Raw genomic sequence first — 18,320 nt, 5'->3', positions numbered from 1 at the left:
CTCCTTCCTTTCCTTAGAAATTATTTTAAAAAGTTAAAAATAGGGCAAAAGGAACGAACCACCACAAGACGGGCTTTGAACGAATATTCTTCTCTAAAAATGTTCCAAATATTATTAATAACTTGATTGTTTCCTGAAGGTTTGCCGCAAATCCAAGGAAAGTGATTCGTCTAACCTGCCGCCCAACATGCCGCTGGAATTCGATGACACGCTGCTCTTCCATAGTACTTTCTATGGAAATCTTTCAAACCGAGAACGGGAATCGGGGTCTTGGTTTATTCAGGAAATTTGTAAAAGTATCGATGCAATTAAGGTTGGCGAATCCATCTCACTAACTGACATATTACAAGAGGTGCAGAAATGTTTTGTGGAAGAACATAAGACACGTCAGATGCCTGTTATCTACAGTACTTTGACCAAACATATTTTCATTACAAAGCGTTCAACTCCTACACTTTAAGCTTATTCTGAAATGAAAACTTACTTAAAAATTTTCATGCAAAAAGATTATTTTATTTCTTTTAATATTTTTTTTGTTTCATTTTGTTACACTTTGTCGTAGATTATAACAACAAGCCTTCTCTTCAAGCGGCAAGAATATTTTTTTATCAAAGTAAAAGAAGAAAATTAATATATAAGTTAGCAATGTTTACATATACATATTTATTTTATTTACATAAGAAATTGTTTATATACTTATATAAAAAATACAATCTGTAGTTACAGACATATAAGTAAATTATAATTTAAGATTTTGAACAGTATGTAGTTAATGGTCAGTATCTTTGGTTCTATTCCTGGTTTTTACATCATTTTTATATGTGATGTATGACATTATATATTACAATAAAAGATATAAATTTCTTTTAGACCACTTTAATTTTAATTGCACTGTACCGGTTTCGGAAGCACCCTTCCTTCGTCAGGAGAATATTAAAACTAACCTTTAGGGTGCTTCGGAAACCGGTAGAGCGCAATTAAAATTAAAGTGGTCTAAAACAAATTTATATCTTTTATTGTAAATTATGACGAGCCACAAAGTAAATGCTTATTAAAAATACGTATATATTACGCTTAAATTCTAAAGACGATAAATATACGATGAATGATACATTTTTGAGTAATGTAAAAATGACGTATCTAGCTATTTTTATAGTTTCCCTGAATTATTTTTAATTTGATCTATTCCTAAAGCGATTATCGTTTTTTGGAAATAATATATTTCGAAAACTTTATTATTTTCACCTCTGTATAGACAATGCTTTTGTCATATTATTTTAAAAAAATCATTATTAGTCTAAAACGTCGAAATATTCAATTTATATAAGTGTTTCTGGCTAATAATTATTGTATAAAAATAATATGTTTTCCTTTGTGCTATACATAAAAACCTCTTGTCGTAAACAATGAATTAAACAATTTCACACTCAAGAAATCACACCTAATATAAATTGCACGTGTTCTACCCTTAAATCATCAAACGCAGTTAAATATTTGGGAATAATCATAGACAACCAACTACGGTGGGAAGCCCATATCAGTGACACAGTAAACAAACTCTGCCATGTATTTTGCTCCCTTGGGTCTATCCTTGATTTACAGACTTTAAGAAGCGTATATTTTGCCTTTTTCCAATCTATAGCAACATATGGTATAGTGGGATGGGGTGGTTGTGCTGAATCCATTATTAATCCTATTATTACAGTTCAAAAACTAATTTTGAGAATTATATTTAAATACCAACCTGCCCATCCCTTTAATGAACTCTTTGCTAAAATCAGGGTCTTAGATATACGACAGTTATTTACTAAGGTAAGCATTTGTTACATACGGAAAAATAAGCTACTGGTGGCTCCACAACACCAAGCTCACACCCGCTTTTCATCAAACCTGGGTTGCGTGGTTCCTCAAACTAAAACCTCATTCGCTCAACGGCAATTCTGGTTCATTGCGCCTAAAATATACAATGCATTCTATATCCATATTTACTGCCCGTGTACATCAAAGGATATTTGAAAGGGGACGACCTTTCTTTAAGATTATATGAGTTCCTAACACAAAAAAAAATTATAAAAACTTCTGTCCAACTTGTCTCATATCACGAAAATTAAAATTAAGTGTTGAACATAAACATGTTGTCTTATAGATAATACCTACGATAAATAAACATGTACACAAACAATTATGCATTAAACAATCTTTATTAATTAAGTTTATATTTTATTCTTAATGTTGAATATATTTTTAATTGTTTCTTTTTAAATTTACATATACTTTTTCTTTATTTTTCAGTTTACTATTAATTTTAATATTTTTTTAGTTTTATTTATGATTAAATTGGTTTTTTTATTTACTTCTTTCTTATGTTTCTATAAAATAGTATTTTTTAGTTCTTCTAAGTTATTTTTATTATTATTTCATGTATGATTCATACTTGCATACTTATGTTTCTATAAAATAGTATTTTTTAGTTCTTTTAAGTTATTTTTATTATTATTTCATGTGTGATTCATACTTGCATACTATTTTTTTTATAAAATAGTATTTTTTTAGTTCTTTTAAGTTATTTTTATTATTATTTCATGTGTGATTCATACTTGCATACTTACGTTTCTATAAAATAGTATTTTTTAGTTCTTTTAAGTTATATTTATTATTATTTCATGTATAATTCATACTTGCATACTTATGTTTCTATAAAATAGTATTTTTTAGTTCTTTTAAGTTATTTTTATTATTATTTCATGTGTGATTCATACTTGCATACTTACGTTTCTATAAAATAGTATTTTTTAGTTCTTCTAAGTTATTTTTATTATTATTTCATGTATGATTCATACTTGCATAGGTACTTATGTTTCTATAAAATAGTATTTTTTAGTTCTTTTAAGTTATTTTTATTATTATTTCATGTGTGATTCATACTTGCATACTTATTTTTCTATAAAATAGTATTTTTTAGTTATTTTATGTTATTTTATTATTATTTCATGTGTGATTCATACTTGCATACTTATGTTTCTACAAAATAGTATTTTTTAGTTCATTTATGTTATTTTTATTATTATTTCATGTATAACTACCACAACACGGGCATTAGCCTAGTATGGTAGTTAAAAAAATGTAACATGTAAACATTTATTAAATAATAAAAAAATATAATGATTTATCATTTAAAATAATATCGTTTTTTCTTTTAGTATATGAGTTCAACTCCTCGGAATAATGGCTTGGAGTAATAGGTAATATCTTTATGCAACCGTATTTTTAGTGATTTCAAGTGGCTTAATAGACTTTTAAATACCGACATTTTTGACATTCATAAACTGCAAAATAAATCTTAATCATTAAATATTTGTCTGTCGCCGTCTGTGTAACTCGATATTATCATCCATTACGCCCCCCATTCCGTTATATCTGTTATAACTTTATTATTTTATTACAGTCAAACATCGACAAAATTACATAATTTGTGTATAGCCAACAACTTATTCCTCAATATCGATAAATGTAAAACATTCTTATTCATATATACAATAGCAAGCGAAATCTTAGAAAAAGTCTGCAAAATTCAGGATCTTGGAGTTATCTTTCAAACTCAATTAAATTTTGTAAATCACGTACAACAAATAACCAACAAAGGTATGAAGACACTGAGATTTATAATCAGAATCATCCAAAAACTTCAACTCGTTGGAGATTATAAAAATCGAGTATCTGTCGCTAGTACGCAGCTTGTTAGAATACAATTCAATAATGTGTTCCCCATACTACCAGATTCATATAAAAAATATTGTGTGCAGCAAATTTTTTTACGATCTATTAACTTCAAATTACACATACCTATTCAACACATAAACTTTAAATTCTTACTAAATATATGTAAAATACATTTCCTAGAAAATAGAAGAAAAATAAATGACCTTACTTTTTTATTTAAGATTATTCACTCTAAACTACACGGTTGGGAACTCCTGCAACTCATAGATTTCAGAGTACCTACTCGAGCAACTAGGCAAAATATATTATTCTGCAATAATAACTTCAGTTCCAACTACCATATGCATGCACCTATTTCTCGCTTTCACACACTTGGAAACAAATTCACCTCAAATATCGACATATTTAAGTTTGTGTGTGTTCAAGAGATACCTGAATGACATTTTTATTTAGCATATTTATAGAGCGATTGCGTATATTTGTTGTTTTCTTGTAGATATGTTGTAAACCTAAAAAAAATGTTATTTTTTGTTGATGTTTTAAAAATAAAAACCTTCTGTTGTCACAGTATTATGCAGTAAAATATGTAAAATATGTATCATGTATAATCCCATCAGGGCGTTTAATTTAATAAATAAAAAAAATATATATAAGTATTATCGTATTAACTAAGATATTTATCTTCATCTTCGCTCTTCATTTAATTTCTATACTAAAATGGTAGTAAAAATCGGCAAAATGAAGTTGGAAAAGTTCGTGAATCGAATGACCTTTTGACATTTCACTGTTATTTTTCATTCTGTTGACACTTTTTATAACTAACCCTTTGATGAGCCGGGGATAATCCAGTTCCTATACTTGACTCTCGTTCCTCTCTGTTGACCGATGGTTGATCGCTACATTAACAAGAGTTGTGTTGGGAAGAGCGTAGTTGTACATTTGAGCAGTGTTGAGCCGAAATTCTGGTCAACGGTTGATCAGTAGGATATTGGGAACAACAGCCGTTACTTTACTTACAAGCTTTTCTAAACGAATTGTCCATTTGAGTAATCTGTCTATTCTTCGAATGCATTTCTGTAACATTAAAACTAGACGAAATAAAAAAATTAAAAACTGCTAACACTTACATCACATCTACCAAAAATATATTTTTTTACTTTCTCTCTGTAATGTACTCGTCCTAGACAGCGTCTTTTTTAGATAAACCTATCTTATTGTTTTTATTTTTAATGTGCGACATCTATTAACTTTTCTGCAAGTCTAGAAATGAATTATTATTTTTCGGAATAACTTTTATTGAGTAAAACCTCAAATTGTAATATTTAAATATTGAAGACAATATTAGTGATTTTTTAAACGAAAATCCTCCAATAATTCATTTCTAGACTGTTCTAAAATGTTCAAAAACTAAATGTTCCCAATATCCTACTGATCAACCGTTGACCAGAATTTCGGCTCAACACTGCTCAAATGTACAACTACGCTCTTCCCAACACAACTCTTGTTAATGTAGCGATCAACCATCGGTCAACAGAGAGGAACGAGAGTCAAGTATAGGAACTGGATTATCCCCGGCTCATCAAAGGGTTAGTTATAAAAAGTGTCAACAGAATGAAAAATAACAGTGAAATGTCAAAAGGTCATTCGATTCACGAACTTTTCCAACTTCATTTTGCCGATTTTTACTACCATTTTAGTATAGAAATTAAATGAAGAGCGAAGATGAAGATAAATATCTTAGTTAATACGATAATACTTATATATATTTTTTTATTTATTAAATTAAACGCCCTGATGGGATTATACATGATACATATTTTACATATTTTACTGCATAATACTGTGACAACAGAAGGTTTTTATTTTTAAAACATCAACAAAAAATAACATTTTTTTTAGGTTTACAACATATCTACAAGAAAACAACAAATATACGCAATCGCTCTATAAATATGCTAAATAAAAATGTCATTCAGGTATCTCTTGAACACACACAAACTTAAATATGTCGATATTTGAGGTGAATTTGTTTCCAAGTGTGTGAAAGCGAGAAATAGGTGCATGTATATGGTAGTTGGAACTGAAGTTATTATTGCAGAATAATATATTTTGCCTAGTTGCTCGAGTAGGTACTCTGAAATCTATGAGTTGCAGGAGTTCCCAACCGTGTAGTTTAGAGTGAATAATCTTAAATAAAAAAGTAAGGTCATTTATTTTTCTTCTATTTTCTAGGAAATGTATTTTACATATATTTAGTAAGAATTTAAAGTTTATGTGTTGAATAGGTATGTGTAATTTGAAGTTAATAGATCGTAAAAAAATTTGCTGCACACAATATTTTTTATATGAATCTGGTAGTATGGGGAACACATTATTGAATTGTATTCTAACAAGCTGCGTACTAGCGACAGATACTCGATTTTTATAATCTCCAACGAGTTGAAGTTTTTGGATGATTCTGATTATAAATCTCAGTGTCTTCATACCTTTGTTGGTTATTTGTTGTACGTGATTTACAAAATTTAATTGAGTTTGAAAGATAACTCCAAGATCCTGAATTTTGCAGACTTTTTCTAAGATTTCGCTTGCTATTGTATATATGAATAAGAATGTTTTACATTTATCGATATTGAGGAATAAGTTGTTGGCTATACACAAATTATGTAATTTTGTCGATGTTTGACTGTAATAAAATAATAAAGTTATAACAGATATAACGGAATGGGGGGCGTAATGGATGATAATATCGAGTTACACAGACGGCGACAGACAAATATTTAATGATTAAGATTTATTTTGCAGTTTATGAATGTCAAAAATGTCGGTATTTAAAAGTCTATTAAGCCACTTGAAATCACTAAAAATACGGTTGCATAAAGATATTACCTATTACTCAAAGCAATTATTCCGAGGAGTTGAACTCATATACCAAAAGTAAAAACGATATTATTTTAAATGTTAAATCATTTTTTTTAATTTTTTTTTTTTATTATTTAATAAATGTTTACATGTTACATTTTTTGACATTTTTTAACTACCATACTAGGCTAATGCCCGTGTTGTGGTAGTTATACATGAAATTATAATAAAAATAACATAAATGAACTAAAAAATACTATTTCAGAGAAACTTAAGTATGTAAGTATTAATCATACTTGAAACAATAATAAAATAACATAAACGAACTAAAAAATACTATTTTATAGAAAAATAAGTATGCAAATATGAATCATACATGAAATAATAATAAAAATAAGTTAAAAGAACTAAAAAATACTATTTTATAGAAACGTAAGTATGCAAGTATGAATCACACATGAAATAATAATAAAAATAACTTAAAAGAACTAAAAAATACTATTTTATAGAATCATAAGTATGCAAGTATGAATCACATATGAAATAATAATAAAAATAACTTAAAAGAACTAAAAAATACTATTTTATAGATACATAAGCATGCAAGTATGAATCATACATGAATTAATAATAAAAATAACTTAGAAGAACTAAAAAATACTATTTTATAGAAACATAAGAAAAGAGTAAAGAAAAAAACCAATTTAATCATAAATAAAACTAAAAACAAATATATTAAAATTAATAGTATACTGAAAAATAAAGAAAAAGTATATGTAAATTTAAAAAGATACAAATAAAAATTAAAAATATTAAACATTAAGAACAATCTTTATTAATTAAGTTTATACTTAATAAAGATTGTTTAATGCATATGATTGTTTGTGTGCAAGTTTATTAATCGTAGGTATTATCTATAAGACAACATGTTTATGTTCAACACTTAATTTTAATTTTCGTGATATGAGACAAGTTGGAAAGAAGTTTTTATAATTTTTTTTTTGTGTTAGGAACTCATATAATCTTAAAGAAAGGTCGTCCCCTTTCAAATATCCATTGATGTACACGGGCAGTAAATATGGATATAGAATTACTTGACTTTAAGTCGGTACTCAATGCATTGTATATTTTAGGCGCAATGAACCAGAATTGCCGTTGAGCGAATAAGGTTTTAGTTTGAGGAACCACGCAACCCAGGTTTGATGAAAAGCGGGTGTGAGCTTGGTGTTGTGGAGCCACCAGTAGGTTATTTTTTCGTATGTAACAAATGCTTACCTTAGTAAATAACTGTCGTATATCTAAGACCCTGATTTTAGAGTTCATTAGAGGGATGGGTAGGTTGGCATTTAAATATAATTCTCAAAATTAGTTTTTGAACTGTAATAATAGGATTAATAATGGATTCAGCACAACCACCCCATCCCATACCATATGTTGCTATAGATTGGAAAAGGGCAAAATACACGCTTCTTAAAGTCTGTAAATCAAGGATGGACCTAAGGGAGCAGAATACATGCAGAGTTTGTTTACTGTGTCACCGATATGGGCTTCCCACCGTAGTTGGTTGTCTATGATTATTCCCAAATATTTAACTGCATTTGATGATTTAAGGGTAGAAAACGTCCAATTTATATTAGGTGTGATTTCGTGAGTGTGTAATTGTTTAATTCACTGTTTACGACAAGAGGTTTTTATGTATAGCACCAAGGAAAACATATTATTTTTAAACAATAATTATTATACAGAAACACTTATATAAATTGAATATTTCGACATTTTAGACTAATAATGATTTTTTAAAAATAATATGACAAAAGCATTGTCTATACAGAGCTGAAAATAATAAATTTTTCGAAATATATTATTTCCAAAAAACGATAATCGCTTTAGCAATAGATCAAATTAAAAATAATTTAGGTAAACTATAAAACTAGCTAGATAAGTCATTTTTACATTACTCAAAAATTTATCATTCATCGTATTTTTTTAAATTTTTTTTTTTACTTTATTTATTTTCATTTCTTTACACATATTATACATATTAATAGATAGTATATAATAACATAATATATAATACCAAATAGTGTACACAAGAAATGAAAACCCACTAAGGCACTGACTGCCTGAGTGTGGGTAATATAAAACGATTACTATATTTCAAGTACCTAAAGTATAATATACATTAGTAGAAAAAGTTTTTTTTTTCTTTACAGTTATTAAAAAAAAAGTAAAGAGAAAACATTATGTACAATAGTTTATAAAAATTTTCAGCAAGTGAGTTGTAGAAAGGATCAATAAATTTATAGTAAAAGCGTTTCAATATCTGCATCAATAAGCCATAATTTTACCTCTTTAATATATTCTATCTTTTTATTTATCATTTGAGTTTGTAGTGGTAGAAGGTTAAATGTACGAGGACCAATGAAACTGCTATGTGTCTGCATTAATTTAGTATTGGTTTGGGGGGTGTAAAATATATTATTTGTTCTTTTGCTCATTCTGTTTTCATTTATTTTGAAATTATTTTTGTTTTTGAATAAATATTTCATAGTTTGTAATATAAATAATTTACGAATGTTAAATAATTTAGAATCCTTGTATAATAGGTCGGTCGAGAATGTTTTATTTTTGTTATATATGACTTTAATTATGTGCTTTTGAATTATTTGTAGAGGCTTAATAAATGTATCAGGTGCACCACCCCATCCTATTATGCCATAAGTGATTGCAGATTGCACCAGGGAGAAGTAGATCATTTTCAATTTTTCAGCGTTTAAAATTTCAGATTTTCGTTTAAAAAATCACCAATATTGTAAGACGCTGTCTAGGATTGCATTTAGTTCGGGTTGAATCTTGCGATCATACATAAAGATAGTTGCCAATCAGTCAGAACAAGCTATACCGAAGCTCTGACTACCTGCTCTTTATTCTAATTATCGTGATAAAACTACTGACTACCGCTTTATATCGCCATTTCATACTCTATTACATAACAGCACTATATTATATGAACACCTAGGTTTTTGCATAACTCCAATTTGTACTGGAATAATTTTAATTTTAATTTTAACTTTAATTTTAATCTTTATTCTCTCTAGAATGGTAACTACACTTATTATAAGATTATTATTTGATTTATTAGTAATATTACTAATAATTCGGCAAAAGAGAACTCTAATCAACATATTTTATATAACCCAGATATTACTTATTTTTCATACTTATACTACTTTTTACTGTCTTTTGAAAGAGAAAATGCCACACACTAACTACATACGTTATTTATTTCCTGGATTTTATTTCAGATATTATTTCTTACTCAGATATATTTTATTTTTCCTAACTACATCATTTTGTTTACAGTTTTGTCGCTACATATTTCGTACTACAAGTATTTATATGATAAAAAAATACTGTTTTAAAACTTTACCAAGAAAACAACAATTAATTTTTGAATTCTAATGGTAATAAACGATCTTCAACATGAAATCGATAGTATCTTAGTGCCAAATACTGAAATAATTTTTAAAAACATTAACAAAATTGTGCAATTTAATTGGGAATCTAATAGGATTAATATTGTTCATCAAAATATTAGAACGATGGGAAACTTGGATGATTTTCTTATATTTTTGGAAGAAATAAAAGCTGTGGTAAAGTTCCATGTACTAATTCTCACTGAATGCAGGTTAAATGATTCATACATAGCCAAACAAATTTCAGGCTATAACGAATACCATACAACATCGCATATTAACCAAAATAGCGGAGTAGTAGTATATATCGACAACACATTAAATTCCTTAGTACAAGAAATAAACATAAATCAGTGTAATTGTTTAAAAATCAACATTAATGAGAATTTAGGTATCCTAGCTATCTACCGATCACCATCGTTCAATGACATCCAAGATTTCCTGGAAAATTTTATTGGTGAGTTAAAAAAAACTAAGGATTATGCACAATATGTACTGATCGGGGACATGAATATAAATACTATAGGAGAAGTATTGCACAGGCAGTCCGATGACTACTTATGTGCTATGGCTGAAAGTAACTTTATTTCCAATATTAATTCTCCAACTAGGGTACAAGGTAGCTCAAGCTCATGTTTGGATCATATATATACCAGAAATATAACAAATTCAAATGCATTTGTAATACATAATACAATCACTGATCATTACACCACTGCAATCAGTATCCCAAACTCAACACCCAAAAAACATAAAATTAATCACAAACAGATTATCGATTATGAGGCTTTATTAAATGATCTTAATAATAAAAATTGGGAATATGTTTATAAAGAGACTGAAGTTAACAATGCTCTAAACTATTTTATTAATGAAATCAATACATTCATAACAAAACACACAATAACTAAACGCATTCCATATAGTAAAATACATCTCACACCATGGATTACCAACGGCATTGTTAAATCTATACACAAAAGAAATCACCTTCATAAAATAGCTAAACGAGACCCATTGAACGATACTAAACAGCAAAACTATTACCGATACCCTAATATTTGCAAAACCGTTATTCGCAAATGTAAAGAGCGTTATTATAAATTCTTACTTGATAAGGATAATTCCAGCAAAAACATGTGGAATGTTGTCAGAGACATAACTAAAAGTAAAAGAAATACCAATGCATCTGTAACTGAATTAAATACCGGAAATTTGATTATAACTGACAATCAATCAATTGCATGTCATACTAATCAATATTTTGCATCTGTTGGATCAAATCTAGCAAAAAATTTTTTATTAGAAACCCAGAAAACGGAAGACTCTTTAGCATCGACAATTGAAACAAAGGAACAATCTTTTTCATTTAATATTAAACCAACTACTGTAGAAGAGGTCTTAAAAATAATCAACAGCCTTAATACTACACATGCGAAGGGTCCAGATAGTCTAAATACACAAATATTAAAAAAAATTAAAAATCAGATTTCTGCTCCGCTATCATATATTTACAACTTAAGTTTTGCATCAGGAATATTTCCTGATCACTTTGAAAAATCAATAATTGTCCCAATTCACAAAAGTGGACCTAAATCTCTTGTAGAAAACTATAGGCCAATATCACTATTAAGCGCGATATCCAAAGTCATTGAAAAGCTTTTCAAAACTAGGTTAAACGAATATGTGGAGAAACATAACATTGTCTAATAACAAGTCCTAACCAATACGGCTTTCGGTCGGGTAAGGGAACGGATGATGCCATCGCATGTCTCACTGAAACTATTGCAGGGAATATGAACCGTGGCAAGAAAACTATTCATCAGTTGTTTTGTTTTGCTCTATCTAAAATAAAATTTTTTACCATTCATTTTTGTTTTCTGGCAAAAAAAAGTGTAGTTTGTTGTGCCTTGAGGTTTCTTCTCCCTCCTGATCTTCCAGGAGTCACTTTTCGCTGCTGATTTCCAGATATTTATAAACTTTTTTCACTTCTGTCATTTTCCATACTATTATTGTAGTTGTTTACTGTTTACTGTTGTGAATAATGGAGGAAGATTTCCCTCCTGGACCCCCTACAAAGCCCCCAGATCCCTCTCCAGACCCCCCAGACGGGGAAAATGGAGAAATTTCTGACAGTGATTCTGTCATTTTGACTTCTACCAAAAAAAGGAAATTTACTCCTTCTTCCCCAATAAAACTTGACTCTCCTTCGACTTCACAGTCCCCACCAGCACTTTCTCAACTTCCTCCAACAAACTTTTATTCTCCTCATTCCCGTGGCCCATTCATAGTATACGCCCAAAAAACTGAGCAAGGAAAAACCATCCACCCTCTTGAATTTGGTAAATTCCTATCAAATAGCAAGAATCTTTTAATCAAGCCTGGAGGTGTAAAAGCCGAGGGTCGCTTCCGAATCTCCGTCGAATTCCTCTCAGGGTCAGCTGCCAACAGTTTCATAAAAAATATCTTCATTTCATCTAATTCAAAGTTCAAGGCATATATCCCTACTTTCAATGTCACTCGCATGGGCCTGGTCAGAGGTATCTCGACCGATCTTTCCATCGAAGAAATTCTCTCTTCTCTTTCAACCCCCCAACACATTGGCAATCCCCTAAAAGCCAGGAGGCTAAATTACAAGGACTCCTCTGAGGGTATATTTCCTGGAAGCTCTCCCAATCTGTCGTTATCACCTTTGAAGGTCAATCTCTTCCCTCCCATATATATTTATTCTTCAACTCATTACCAGTTGAAATGTATACTTATCCCACCACTCAATGTTTCAATTGCTGCCGTTTTGGTCATACCAAAGCTGCATGCAGATCTCAACCCAGATGTTTTAAATGTGGAGAAAACCACGCAGCTGACCAATGTCCTTCTTCCTCCTCACCCAAATGTTTTAACTGCTCAGGCTCACATACAGCTATCAACACTTCTTGCCCAAAACAATCTCGCCAAAAAAATATTAAAATTTCTATGGCCTCTCAGAACTTGTCTTTTCTGCAGGCTTCTAAACTTTTCCCGCCTGTCAAAAAATCATTTGCTGAGGCTTTATCCAGCAACTCCTCATTCAACCCTCTTCCCTCTTCTACAACAACTTCTTCTCGTTCAACTAAATTCTCATACAAAAACGCTATCTCTAAACCGGCTCCTGGATACGATCAGCAACAACACAACTCACTGCTCTTTAATCCCAATGGTTCATCTCTTTCAAATGCCACAAATGGGTGTGCAAATAATTATAATCCGTCCTCAATGAACTCTCTAAAACTTTCTGAAAAACTCTCCCAAGACAATTCTTCATTTATCCAAACTCTTATTATGCTTCTAATTGACCTTATTTCTTCTCAAACTAATCTACCGTCCAACGCTGCTACTATTATTTCCACATTAAAATCATTTATTCAAAATGACTCTTCAAGATGTCAAAATACTTCAGTGGAATAGCCGAAGTGCTATTTCTAACAAATCTGATCTCCTTAACCTATTAAATTCCAACTTTATTTCTTTGGCTGCTATCTCGGAGACATGGTTTACTCCATCCACCCACTTTAATGTGGGAGGGTATTCCTGTCTCCGCGACGACCGCCCGGAAGGTTCGGGCGGCGGTGCTGCCCTTTTTATTAAAAAATCCATATCATTTTCCCCAATAAATAATATCAAACCCCCCAATGCTGACTTCCAAATGGTTGCAGCTAAAATAAAGGACACATTCTTTATTTCAGTCTATCTTCCCCCAACAGCTCACTTCAATAAACAAACTTGGTTGCAAATTGTAAGTCAACTAAGCCCTTCTTTCTTTATACTAGGCGATTTCAATGCCCATTCCCCCGTCTGGGGTTCTGCTTTCTCCGACCGAGATGGTGGAAGTGTGATGGATTTCCTAGATCAATCCAACCTTTCTCTTTTGAATGACGGATCTCCTACTAGGATCTCACGCCCCAGCACAAACCCCAGTGCAGTGGATCTCTCGATATGTTCTACTAGTCTGGCTTCTCTCTCCTCGTGGGTGGTGTCCCCCGACCCTTGCTCCAGTGATCATTTCCCGATCACCATTACTTATCAAACTTATTTCCAATCGGACAAGTCTCATATTTCGACAAAGATTAAAACGAAACACACCAAATGGGATGAATTTAACTCTCATATGGACAAGTTCCTACTAAATTTACCCGCCACTGATATATTTTCCGTCAAAGATGACTATAATAACTTCAAATCAATGCTCATAACTGCAATAAATAAATCAAATCCTCCCCCTAAAACTAAATCTCTTTTAAAAAAACTCCCTCCAACTCCCTGGTGGGATGAGGAATGTTCCAAAGTAGTAAGAATTCGGAAAGCTAAATCTCTTTCCTATCGATACAATATGACTATGGAGAACTATCTTATATACAAAAACGCTGAATCTAATGCCAAAAGGGTATTGAGGTCAAAAAAAAGATCCGGGTGGTACAACTTCTCCAGTTCAGTATCTCCGAAGACTCCAATTTCGGAAGTTTGGTCTATGATCCAAAGATTTAGATCCTCCTTCAGTTCACCATCTCCTCGAGCGTCTCATTCTAAATGGATAGATGAATTCTTGGACAAAATTGCCCCCCCTTCTGTACCAAACTTAGATGAAATAACGCCTATCTATAATACTCCTATGTCTAATCATTGGCTAGACTCTCCATTCACCTTAATTGAGCTAAAAAATTGTTTATCAATAGTCAAGGACTCATCTCCAGGCAGAGATGGTATACCTTACAGCATAATCAAAAATAGTAATGATAATGTTCTAAACCACTTCTTAAGCATCTTAAACAAAATCTTCCAGACTGGTATTATGCCTGATGACTGGAGTTGTCAAATAATCATCCCTATTTTAAAAACAAACAAATCACCAAATTCTGGATCCAACTACAGGCCAATCGCTCTTTCATCCACCCTCAGTAAACTTTATGAAAAATAAAAACCGATTAGAATTTTTTGTCGAGAGTAAACAGCTTCTCTCTCCATCTCAATTTGGATTTAGGAAAAAAAATCCACTCAAGATAACCTTGCCATCATCAGTACTGATATTAATTTATCAATTTCTAAACAGGAAGTTTGTCTTGCCGTCTTTATAGATATAGAAGGCGCCTTTGACAATGTTTCCATCCCAATCTTGAAAAAAAAACTTCTAGGCCTTGGCCTTCCCCCCATGTTTGTCCAATCTATTATTAATCTATTTCTAGATAGAAAAATTTTCATTGAACTTCCAGATATTTTTCCTCAAAGTAGGTCAATTTGGAAGGGTTTACCACAAGGCGATGTATTGTCCCCCTTACTGTATAATATATACACATATGATATGCATGTCACTATTCCCCCACAAGTAAAAGTTATTGAGTTCGCAGATGACATAGCTTTCTTCTTATCATCCAAAATCATCCCTCTCGCCGTCAAATATCTTAACGAAGCCATGAATGCCCTTTGCACATGGCTCACGTTAAATGGTTTTGAACTTTCAATCCAAAAGACTCAGTGTGTCACCTTCTCAAACCGCCATAAAAACCCCCCCGTTCAAATTTTATTTAAAAATTCTCCAATCCCCAACGCTTCTGAAGTAAAATTTTTGGGAGTAACATTTGATAGGAAACTTAAATGGTCTTCCCATATTAATAATTTAGTTACTAAATGCGAAAAAAATTTAAATATCATCAGATCATTATCTGGCGTTTGGTGGGGAGCTCACCCTACTTGCATTAAGTTGCTTTACAACGCACTTATTCGAAGCCATCTCGATTATGCCTGCCCACTTTTTAGTACTGCCTCAAAAAATGTACTTGATAAATTAGACAAAATTCAATCTAAATCTTTGCGAATTATAACTGGAGCGATGCAATCGTCACCCATCAATTCCCTTCAAGTAGAATGTTCTGATCCTCTTCTTTATTTAAGGCGTCAACTATTTGCTGACAAATTTGTTCTTAAATGTTTAAATTCTAAATGTCATCAGGTTATCCCCAGCGTCTCGTTGTTCATTGATTCAACCCATTCATCTACAATCAGAGCTTCAACTAAACCTCTTCCTGACATCTGTAAAATTTTTAAGTCTCTCTCAGAGCTTCAAATCATCCAAAATGATCTACTGCCCTTATACAAATTAAAATATAGTCACGTCACCCTATCCCCAACAATATTTGAAGGGATCGGAATCTTTAAAAGTCATTCCAATCTCCCGGCCCGAACTGTCAATAATATGTTCAATGACATTATTTCATCTAAATGGCCCAACTTTTCTCTTTTATTTACTGATGGATCCAAATCTCCCGTCTCTCCTAACTGTGGTATAGGTATTAACGTTTACCACAATAATTCTTATGACGGAATATTTCATTCAATTTCAAATCAATTTTCAATATTTTCAGCCGAGTGCATCGCAATAATAGAATCTCTCAAATATATAATCAAAAATAATTTCGAACATTCCCCCGTTCTCTCTGACTCTCTCAGTTCCCTCCAAAAACTTAAATTCAGTCCTCTTCTTCATCCTGATGATCACTTTGTATGCCTTATTTGAGAGATGATAGCCTCCATTCAAAGCTCTGGTAAAACTGTAACTCTGATTTGGATTCCTGGACATGTTGGTATCATGGGTAATGATATTGCGGATGCCTTGGCAAAACAAGGAGCGTCCAACCCTGTTGTTACCCTCGTAAACCACATTCCCCTATCTGACATTTTTTCCATCATCAAAGATAGATCCCGCAATGTTTAGTCGGAGTATTGGCACATTGCTAGTCAATCCAAGGGAGCCTGCTATGCCTCAATACAAAGGACCATTCCATCAAAACCGTGGTTTCAGCAATTCCCTCATTTTTCCAAAAAAGAAATTTCTTCACTCATTCGAATGAGGATCGGACATTGTTCCGTTCCTTCCCATCTTTTTAAAATTCACGTCGTTGACTCCCCAGATTGTACATTCTGTGGTCTAGAAGTTGGAACTTTAGACCACATATTTTTTGGTTGTCCCTCTCTAAACAAATATCCTCTCTTCTATCAAGCCTTATCTAAAATTGCCTCCCCTCCATTCAACATCTCATCTCTTCTAAGTCTGAACTCGACTCCAATTTTCATTATTATTTTGAAATTTGCCTTTTTAAATAAAATTAATATTTAAATTCACCTTTCATTTCTCAATAATTTTAAATGATGGCCAAGAACACCCTTGAAGGGTGAAAGCCAGAAATAATCGAAAAAAAAAAAGAAAACTATTGCCCTTTTCCTGGACCTGGCCAAGGCATTTGACACAATATCTCATAAAATTCTTTTACAGAGACTTAGAAATATAGGAATAAAGGGAAAAGCTTTTCAATGAATAGAAAGTTATATATCTAATAGATTTTAACAAACCAGAATTAACGAGGCTATTAGCACTTCACTAAAATACACTTTTGGGGTCCCACAAGGAAGTACACTTGGGCCCCTTCTCTTTATTATATACATAAACGAACTTTGTAACCAACACATTGGTGGCAAAATTATCACGTTCGCTGACGATACAGTTATTTTGTTTGAAGGAGATGATTGGAAAGAAACACACCACCTTGCGAACACAGGTATAAACAGAGTAAAACAGTGGCTGGACAGTAATTTGCTTACACTAAACATACAAAAAACAAAATATCTCACATTTAGCGCTACCCTTGCAGGTCAACCCAAAACACCTCATCACCTCACAATACATAATATTAAGTGTAGCCTTGGAAATAATAACCATACTTGTAAATGCGAAACCCTTGAATGTGTTAAATCTATTAAGTATTTAGGTATAATAGTGGATAACCAACCATCTTAAATGGAAACAACAAATTGAAAACACAGCTAATAAAGTGCGCAAGCTTATTTATATATTTATAGCATTGCGGGAAATTATAAAAACTCAAGACATTAAAAAAATATACTACGGGCTCTGTAACTCCGTCATAACCTACGGTTGCATTGGATGGGGTGGAACAGGATTAACAATTTTATACCCGCTACTGAAGGCACAGAAATCCATTCTACGCGTCATTATGAAGAAACCCTTCAGATACTCGAGCGACGCTCTCTTCAAGGAGTTTAATGTGCTTGATGTTCGACAGTGTTACATAAAAAAAATAACAATCTGCGTCCACAAAAATAAAAACAAAACGATAACAGTCGATCATAATCATCAAACCAGAAGTAAGAGCAGAAACGACCTTTCTATTCCAACTAGCAATACTGCGGCTTATCAAAAAGTTTTCTCATACCTGGGAC

General features: G+C 31.6%; 1 protein-coding gene across 1 annotated transcript in view; it reads left to right on the top strand.

The window, feature by feature from the left end:
- The window catches only part of LOC149415695 (caspase-7-like), a 32,886-nt gene extending 30,773 nt beyond the window's left edge, over nucleotides 1-2,113 (top strand). The window contains exon 9 of the mRNA XM_089642530.1: nucleotides 140-2,113. Within this exon, the coding sequence (XP_089498656.1) occupies nucleotides 140-460 (321 nt within the window). The 3' untranslated portion in view covers nucleotides 461-2,113. The remainder of the gene's footprint in view (nucleotides 1-139) is intronic.
- Nucleotides 2,114-18,320: the final 16,207 nt, after the last annotated feature.

This window comes from Hesperophylax consimilis, chromosome 18 (assembly GCF_061612785.1).
Source record: "Hesperophylax consimilis isolate HC1 chromosome 18, BYU_Hcon_1.0, whole genome shotgun sequence".
Classification (NCBI taxonomy): domain Eukaryota; kingdom Metazoa; phylum Arthropoda; class Insecta; order Trichoptera; family Limnephilidae; genus Hesperophylax; species Hesperophylax consimilis.
Note: the sequence above shows the minus strand (reverse complement) of the source record. Positions and strands in the feature narration are given on the sequence as shown.